This window comes from Trichomycterus rosablanca, chromosome 4, assembly GCF_030014385.1.
Source record: "Trichomycterus rosablanca isolate fTriRos1 chromosome 4, fTriRos1.hap1, whole genome shotgun sequence".
NCBI classification, from domain to species: Eukaryota; Metazoa; Chordata; class Actinopteri; order Siluriformes; family Trichomycteridae; genus Trichomycterus; species Trichomycterus rosablanca.
The window spans coordinates 23482655-23492409 of record NC_085991.1 but is presented as its reverse complement, the minus strand read 5'-3'; the positions used below and the strand labels follow the sequence as shown (position 1 = coordinate 23492409).

At 36.6% G+C, this 9755-nt stretch overlaps 1 protein-coding gene across 1 annotated transcript; it reads right to left on the bottom strand.

The window, feature by feature from the left end:
- Positions 1-1567: 1567 nt before the first annotated feature.
- On the bottom strand, positions 1568-8130 carry adcyap1a (adenylate cyclase activating polypeptide 1a). The gene is made up of 6 exons (XM_062993100.1): positions 8057-8130; positions 6787-6915; positions 5638-5742; positions 3972-4103; positions 3360-3480; positions 1568-2040 (listed from the first exon to the last, which is right to left on the bottom strand). The coding sequence occupies exons 1-6, from the start codon at positions 8128-8130 to the stop codon at positions 2032-2034; spliced, it is 570 nt and encodes a 189-aa protein (XP_062849170.1). The 3' UTR covers positions 1568-2031.
- Positions 8131-9755: the final 1625 nt, after the last annotated feature.

Sequence of the window (9755 nt, the reverse complement as noted above, 5' to 3'; positions counted from 1 at the left end):
TGCGCGACCTTATTCAAGAGTAAAAGTCATGTTAGCTGTTTTGTAATATTTTGACTAAAAACCATGTTTGTGAAAAATGGCAAACAAAAACTGGGAAGAGTGGCAGCAAAGTGTCTGTATTATGCATACTTAGATTTAGATTTATAGGATACTTAGATTTAGGTTCTTCCTATAGATAACGACACAGAGACGTTACTAGTCCATACAGTAAAATTCTGTTTTTGTGCCCTTTATATAAGTAGTTTTGAAAAGTATTTTAGTACCATTAAGTGGCATTACACAGTCTTTCCTGTTCTTTAAATGCTCTTCTCGGCTAAATGCATGTCAAGCAAAGCCACCATGCTCCAAAATCAAGTTAAATATTCTTACAGAACACTGGAGGCTATTAAAGCATCTAAGAGGGAACAAACCCTATATTATTGTCTATGGATTGGGATTTGGTGTTTGGTTGTTGGGTGTACACAAGAATTTAAAGTATAAACATGAATCAGTTTAAGGTGAATTGTGCTAATATATTTTGTTATTTCTGTAAATACATTAATTTATGATAATACTTTTTAAAATCTAATCTTGCATAGTACTTTCATAGTAATCATGGAGTCACTTTACAGTAGTCCAATGCCATGGTCATTCTGCATCCTGCATGTTTAAGCTGAGCCAAAATTCTACCCAATAAATGAAATAATGTGTCCTGGTAAGTTGCATTTTGCTTTTGCCTTATTTGTTGTAAAATGTTTTTGTATTATACCTAAATACAGTGGTACCTTGTAACTCAACGTCCCCTAAACTGAAAATCTTTGAAACTCGACGCCCTTCGTCAAGAAATTTGTACCCTTAAACTCAATGTTTCCCCTAAACTTAATGTGTTCTTTTTTTTTTTTTTTTTTTTAAATGAACAGTCGCTTTTGTTCAGCGCTCAGCTTTAGCGGTGCGGTAAAACGTCATCAAAGTGTGCATATGAGACGAAACTGCATTTGTGTGGAATAGCCTTCAGATTCACTCTGAAAGCATTCACATGTATCTGTGTTTAGCTGGATTTTCCTTCTGTTTCACTTTTAATTATTTATTTGGGTTATTTTCAGTGTATAAGTGTCAAAAACAACCACATTATTTTACATTAGCCTAAAATATATATCAAATATATATTTTATATAAGTCCACGGGACCATGGAACGCATTAACAGGTTTCACATACATCCTTAGGGGAAAAATACATTGAAACTCAACTCAAGGTACCACTGTATTGTATTTAAATTGTAATGTATTTAAATTTGGACCACTAGAGGCACTCCACTTTACAATACCACCCTCATGTTGATTTATGTCTCGTAATTATTATCGTTTGTCTTGCTTATCTCTAAAGGAAAGCGGTAAGTGAATTTCATCCATATGTTTTTAAATGTATTTAGATCTTTTAAATAAGTTAGGTTGTGTTTCCTGCTGCAATTGATGGTTTGTCATTTCTTCACATAAACATGATTCACTTTGCAAATGAGTCGCATTATTTCTTTTTCAAATTTAAAATTCATGAATTGCCTTTGATAAGTTTCAAAGATTAGACAAAATGTTATTGGTTATAAAAATTTATTCATACAAATCTTACAACACCTTATTTTTTGACATTTATAGAGGTGACCTCTTTTAGGTTTCCATGTCTTTTTATAATTCTATTCATCTACACAAGATATATGTTAGTTTATTTAAGATTCATCTAGTAAGGCTTAAGGCGATCTGAAAAGTTACACAGCATGAAGTTCAGGTGTGAGTGCGTGCCCTGTGATTTCTACTTGGCTATTTCTCACACACTATGCATAGTGAAGTTAAAACAAAGAACAGGAAATGGTGCACGAGTTCAAACAAAACAGGACGGGGCCAGGTGACAACTTAACAAAAGTCATGTGATCCAGTAAAATGGAAAGGATGTGAGCAGGTGATGTGCAGCATTGGAGGGCCACTAACGTGCCATCTGAGATTGGCGGCCTTTTTTAAAGTCGAAGCAAAGGCACCCGAGCTGCAAGCTGCCCTCCTGTGTCACAAAGCCTGTAGGAGAATGCATAATTAAACAAACATTGATTTCACACTCACATTCCCTCTCTCACTTCAAACGTTCACACAGTCACTGAAGTTTGGATTTGCTTAGGTGTCCTTCCAGAGATATTTGTTCTAGTTTTTCTATAGTCTATTTTTGCCTTGCTTTTTATAGATTTTATGACATGAGTAGGGTTGGGCAGTAGTTAAATAGTATTTTTTTTTTTTTTTTGAAAATACACTATACAAATGGTAATCATTTGTAATCAGTCCTATACAAATTTTTTACAAGACATCAAAAAAAGGTTAACAAAAGGCAGCAACAACAAATACAAATCTGTAAACCCATAGAAAGCCATAAATAGTGTTTAACCTTTATTGCATTATTTTAAAATGTCTTGTTTAACACCTTAGTTAATGTATATAACATTAATTTATTCATATATTGTTACAGTACTGGAAACCTTATATCCACCCACCACTGAGATAGTATGTTATGTGCTTCTTATGGGCATTTAATTTACTTTTAATAATAATTAAATGTTTTTGTAGACACTGGATTCAATATTCAACTATATATACTTTTAGAATGCATTCGACCCAACCCTGTACATGAGCAAGGGTATTTATACACATGCAGCTGTAAAACTCTTTGTAAAGTGATAAGCATTTGTAACTAAATAGATACTATAAGCAAGAGGTACCCAGAATCCCAACACATTTAGCACCTTGGCAGTTTAAAGCAGCACAGTGAAGATGCAGGTAGAAATGAAGAGGGCATTAACAAAAGTAGATTTCAGGGACAGTTTGTTCAGGAATAAGAGACTTTAATCTATCAATCTAGTTGTACCCAGTGAGTCTTTGGAACAGGAGAGAGAAATATAAGAACATAATGAAATAGAAAAATCCTCGATCGAATCCCATTTACAATCATACATACACATCAGCTATAAAGGCTATTTTAATAAATAGAGTACATCTCCCTCAAGCTTAGACAGTGGGGTGAAGAAACACAGTTAGTAAGAATGACATAAGGAGTCTGTACCTGCTTTTACAGTCTCTGTATTATAATAGTGTTCTGAAGAGTGTTGAACGTCATAAAGAATAGCAAAGTGTTATTTTAGGAGCGAACGGCTGAAGTGAGAAGATGTGGTGGAAAGTAAATCTAATTGTCAAAGAGGGTGTAGCAGGTGAGGAAGGAAAGGAGTTTGGCTTGTGAAATTTTAGCGAAAGACGGCAGAGGGAAATAACGTCACAGGAGAACAGAGGGAGGAGTAGGAGGCACTTCTCCAAAAAGTAAAGGGCTACTGAAGCGGAGCCACGGAACTCACCAGGAGATCTGGAGGGAACTGCATCAGCCAGTTCCTCATAAATGCCTCAAACTCATCCCCATCCGGGAGCTTCCCAAAGTCTATGCCTTGTAGGTATTGGTGCAAATCTAAGTCTTCAGGGCTGTTGTGAATAAAGAACACTACACGCTTAATTTCAAATAACGAAGAGCAGTAACATTCAGTGCAATGATTGTCTTTAGGACAATTTATTTACACATACTCATCAGGTCAAGTTGATAGATTTAAAGACAAGGTATTGGAAGCATACCGTTCAAGTGTGCATACATTTTCTTAACGTCTAAAAAATAAAGAAAGAAATATAGACTATGTTTTGGTCAGACTAAATGATTGGTCCACATCGAAAGGTTTGTGCACTCAGTGCTTCAGTACAAAAAAAGAAAGAAAACAGTGTCATTTATCAAAATATTCATTTCAACCTCTTTCCTCCATACATAAAATACATGTTTTAAAAGAAACATCAGTCACACTTCATCTCAACACTCCTGACTGCACAGAACAAGGTGGATTAAGCGGCTTTGTGTATTTCATTCATTTTGAGTGCGCTACCAATAGGCGAACCGTCGTCCTTTGGTTCTAACTCTCTGTCTATACCTTTTGCCGAGGACCGCGGCCAGATATTTCCGCACGGCCATTTGCTTCCGATAGCGGCTGTAGCTGTCTGTGAACACCCCGTCTGAATGGCGCTTAGCCAGTGTGTCTGCTTCCTCTGTAGTACTGCCTCCTCTGTGAGAATGATATAGAAAGATACAACAGAAGAAGAGCAACAGAAAAAGTGCATTTAGCATTTAAAATATCATATTCTTTAATACTAAATATTATGACAGCTTAGTACGACAGTACATGAGATTAAAGAGTAGCTATAAGGCTACATTCAAAATGTTACATTATTACATTATTACTACATTATTAAATAGTTTGTCCCAAAACGAACTTTTGCTGTTTAGAATTAAACAAACTGATAACAAAATACAGTTGTGAGGGTTGTAGAAAATTATAGTAATGACATTGTTGGGCAATGGTGGTTATAATATATATACACTGATCAGCCATAACATTAAAACCATCTCCTTGTTTCTACACTCACTGTCCATTTTATCAGCTCCACTTACCATATAGAAGCACTTTGTAGTTCTACAATTACTAACTGTAGTTCATCTGTTTCTCTGCATGCTTTTTTTTAGCCAGTATCACCCTGTTCTTCAATGGTCAGGACCCCCACAGGACCACCACAGTGTAGGAATTATTTAGGTGGTGGATCATTCTCAGCACTGCAGTGACACTGACATGGTGGTGGTGTGTTAGTGTGTGTTGTGCTTGTATGAGTGATCCACCACCCAAATAATACCTACTCTGTGGTGGTCCTGGGAGTCCTGACCATTGAAGAACAGCATGAAAGGGGGCTAACAAAGCATGCAGAGAAACAGATGGACTACAGTCAGTAATTGTAGAACTAGAAAGTGCTTCTATATGGTAAGTGGAGCTGATAAAATGGACAGTGAGTGTAGAAACAAGGAGGTGGTTATAATGTTATGGCATATATGATCAGTGTATATAATCACCAAAAAGTTTTCATGTCCTGACATGTGTCTTTATTAAAAAAATGAACTTATTAAATATCTATCACTCTATTTATTAATAAATGTACAAATTACCCCCTCAATCCCAAGCTTTTTAACAGCTTTGTTTTATTATTTTAACTCTGTAAACTACTTCTTAGGTGCGGTGCAATTAGAAGGTGGTGTCCAGCGCAGGTTAAGTGATTAGTTATGGTCTTATTATATTGGATGTTAATTTCAAAAGGATTGCCAGCACACATAGTGTCACAAAAAAGCACAATTTGCATCTCACCTTCATACACCTAGTCTACACTTCCAAAGCACTACATTAAATACCATTCCCAACGTTACTAATTTTAAACTGCCCCCTAATACTAATGTTATTGATCAGATTCAACTGTTACTGAGTGTACTGTTTTAATCCCGATGTAGTAAGGTGGTATGCAACATAATACGAAATGCATTTCCAAAGAACTGTTTGACCTGCTTGGTTTAAATCCTTTCATCCTTTCATCAGATTTTATGCCCTAATCACATCCATTATTTCTGGCAGCACAATTAATGTTTCACTGAGTCATGACAGTGTGTTAGGGTGAGATTCCATGTAAAAGCTGCATTAAACATCACACGTCATTTCAAAATTTTGAGTCAGCGATAGATTATGTTTGGACAGTAATACAGGGAGGTGAGGGTGCGCTTACCCTACACGCTTTGCCATCAGTGAGTGCAGGTATTTTCGGGCTGATAATTGACCCAGCGCCTGCCTGTAGGCTTTATTAAACATCCCGTCTGCATGTCTTTCCGTTCTAAGTAACAAAATCAAAATGTAAACATACATAAAATCACACACTCGGTACTCCATTCTTACACACAATGGCTCAGTGCGGTCCAAAAACCAAATTCTAATTCTATTTCACAGGTTGGAGGATGACAGAGTTTTATAAATCAGGTACAGGTTTATATTCACTAAGCCCTAATCCTGTTTAGAGTTGTGGTGGGTCCTGGACAATGCACCAATACACTGCCGAACACCACACTCTTTACCATTCACTCAACCAGTCTACCTTTTGCATGAGGAATGACTGAGAGGACACCCACACAAAGGAACATGTAGAACTTGCTCAAGGACCCAACAGTGAAAGCATGACAGTGGTGGGATTAGAACATTTATCAGCCTCCTGATTGGCAAACTAGTCTCTTAACATCTTAGCCACTACAGTCCCTATTTTTGCATGTTCTGTCGTGTCCACATGACCTTTCTTTGGGTTGTCCAGTTTTCTTCAACCTGAAAATATGCCATAGGTGGACAAAACTGACCCTAGGTATAATTGTCTAAGTGTATGGTGCCCTGAGATGGATTGTTGCCCTGCCCAAGGTATATAACACAGCAACCCTGTGAAGTGGATAGTTAAAATTAATGTATGAAAAACACACATACTGGACATTCTAAACCCATACTGGACATTCTAAATGCATTCTGAACATCAGATCAAGTAACACAAAACATTTAACACAGTTTGATATGATACTATCTACTTCCACTGGGACACAACAGTATATTTTAATATTTCAAATGTTTGTGACTCGCATTTTAAAGTATCAGCTCATGATTAAGTGTGTTCACACAGCAATCATGAAAGACTGTCTCACACTATATAACTTTTTTAAGTCTTTCTTCTTTTCTGTATTAATTTTAACAACAGTCTAGTTTTAAAGGAAGAATAAACTAAATGATCCACGTATCATCACAGAATATCACAATAATAAACAATGAAACATGGAAACCATTCAGGTTCTGATTATAGGTTAGTAACATTATATAAAACAAAGGGTCTGAAGAGGAGCTTTACCTTGGAGAAGAAAATATGTCATATACATCGTCCATCCCTGATGGAGAGCTTCTCAGAGAGATCTGCTCCGAGTCAAAGGCCAGATTTGCTAGTGAAGTGCCTTCTTCATCATAGCTCGCATTCTCCAGTCTGTAATAATAAAAAATCTGGCTATTTAAGATTCACTTGTTGAACATTTGACAGATTATACTGACTTTAATGTGTTTTGTTAGGTCATGTTGGAACATGAGAATTGCAAAATATGTTCAAACATTTCTCTGCATATGTGTTTTATAGGCTAGATAGTTTTATAATATTTTTGTTATATTATTATTTAAAGTAGGCTACCACTGTGTCCTTTTTAAAGGCTACAAAAATTATAAGAAATATTTTAATACTGCTGTTAAAAATAAAAATATCATAAAAATATATATCATTATACAGTAGTATTTAGAATAGGATATTATTTCCAAATTTAGCAAAAATTACAGTTGGGACCTTATAGTTTCATATAGTTATTACTTGTCCTCAATTTTTAATTTGTATTAATTAAAATGACACTATATCTCCTTCCTTTTAGAAAACATATATTAGCAAATTGTTTCTAATATATAATTAATATACAATCTAAAAGGAAAACATAATGTGCTGTTTATAGCGTATTCATTTCCTTCCAGGATTGTCAAGCATATAGTTATAGTCTATGCCTATATATAGTCTCATTGCAGCACATGTGTGTGTGCCGCACAGCACTAGCGTTCGAACATCACGGTCTGGAGTTTGGTATGTTCCCCTCGTGTCCGCGTCTTTTTCTTCAGGTTTTATTTTTCAAAAAGCGCATGAGGTGAACTAGTTTATGTCAATTGTCCCTAAGGTGTGAGGGATCGCTTTATGTCTGCAATGAACTGGCGACCTGACCAGAATGGATTACTGCCTTGTACCCAGTGTTTCCAGGTGGCGACGAACCCACCGTGATAATGGCATTGCGTTTTTTCTTTTTTTTTTTTAAAAACATAAAGGAACGGGTATAGCTGTATTGTAATTTATTTGTTAATTAGACAAAATATTATTTAAATAACACTATATTACACAAACCAACAATGTTCTGTACAGTTTTAATTCATCCTTAATAGATGAAAATATGGGTTTAGTCAGATGATGCTCCTTATCGCCAATTTAAAATTCTTTGTCTAGCTTTTTATTTTATAATTTATTAATGTATTTAGCTATTTACTTATTTTGTCCCTGAAGCAAACGACAACTTTTCAGTGAGCGCTTCATCGTGTCCTACCTGAGCGGAGAACAGGAGCTGCAGTGCACCAGAAGCGCGTAAATGAGGAAACCTAAAGTCCCCCTGCTGCCCATTATATTCCTGCAGGAGAGAGGACAGAGAAAAAACACTACATTATTAGAGAAAGCATTTAATAAACAGTATAAAAACATGTGGAGTGAAGTATTTAAAGCGCAGCAGGTGTCCCAGCCTTCATCTGGCTGAATAAGGAGCGAATAAACCTAAGCGATTGTAATCCAGATTTTTTATTTACAGCATTACGCACGCACATATTTTCCCCAAACAAATATACATGTTTATATAGACATAAACGAATACTTAAATTATTCCTATTCATCTATACACATTTTTGTTTTGCCTGTTTTGTTCTGTGCTTTGGAGCTAGAAGTGTGATAGGTTTCCACCCAGAGCACAGCAATTTGCGAGTGCAGTCTGGCGCGATGCGATCACTCCTTCTTTCTCTCTTTTTACCTCTCTCTTTTTCTTTCTCTGTTAATATATTGTACCTTTCTCCCTCAGTCCGTCGCCCTTTTCCTCCAGCACTGAAACTTTCCCTGTCTTGTGCGCTTCTGTCCTCCAAGGCTCTTCGCTCGGAGCTGGACTTGGGTATCTCCGTGCAGATAGATGGACGTGGTTCAGATCAGGTGTCTCCTGTCTCCCAGTCCCGGCCACAGCTCAGTTTTATTCTGCTGGATGAAGCCAGGCGAGCCCTTTTACTCCCTTTCTACGTCACTCTTTTCCTCTAGGACCGACGCGCTTTCCTTCGTCATGGACTTATACTTGGACTTTACGCATAAGGAAAAAAAAGGGAAAAAGGCTCATTTGACACCGCAGGTGAATGCTAATATTTGTCAGTTTAGTTCACAGTTTAGAAGGGAGGGTGGGGATTGCTGGGTAGGGGGTGGTTGGTGGTGATGGTGGTGATAAGGGAGGGGTGGTGGTGTTGGAGTTTGCGTGGGCAGGAACAGGTAAGTGCTAAATGACTCATAGAGACGCATAGAGCTCCTCTTCATAGCTGTCCACGTTCCCAGTGCTGAAACTGGCTTTTGGTTTCATGTGCAGTTTCTGAATTTTAAAACTTAAAACTGAGACCAAAGTTTTGTAGCACATCTTTGTCCAGAACAAACCGTTATGAATAAAAAAAATCATACCGTTATAATTTTATTTCTGGGATTTCTAAGTTGAAATGTATATTTTGATGATTTTGTGGCTGTGTATGTGCATTTCCTTCTTAATTATTGTTATTGGTTAGCATTAATGTTCATTTGACTTAAATACACACCAATAAATAGTAAAAACAGAGAAACCTAGAATGTATTATGACAATGTGTATAGAATTAAATATACCAATATACAACAAGAAGTCTCAGTAAACATAGTAAGAATATTTGTTGATACACACAAGCAATTTTGATTAGTCAACAATTTTGAGTTTAAATGAAACTCTCTTTTTTTATGCATTTTCTCTTTTTCTCCCGATTTTTAGCACGTCCAATTTTTACCCAATTGCGTTATGCTGACCCCCGCCCCTAATTGAGTAGAGCGAACTGACACACATCCCCTTTGACACGTGAGCAGTAGCCGACTGTATTTTTTCACCTGCACCAGCCGAGTTCATATGAAGAAGAGCCACACCCTGATCAGCATTATTCCTCTACTCTGTGCAGACACCATCAACCAGCCAGCAGAGGTCGTAATT

What these genes read in the sequence shown, in the direction of transcription:
- adcyap1a (XM_062993100.1), bottom strand. Translation starts at nt 8,130, where the DNA reads ATGGGCAGCAGGGGGACTTTAGGTTTCCTCATTTACGCGCTTCTGGTG. An exon ending in AGCTCCTGTTCTCCGCTCAG is followed by an intron (nt 6,916 to 8,056) that starts GTAGGACACGAT and finishes TTATTATTACAG; the next exon opens with ACTGGAGAATGCGAGCTATG. An exon ending in GACATATTTTCTTCTCCAAG is followed by an intron (nt 5,743 to 6,786) that starts GTAAAGCTCCTC and finishes TTTGTTACTTAG; the next exon opens with AACGGAAAGACATGCAGACG.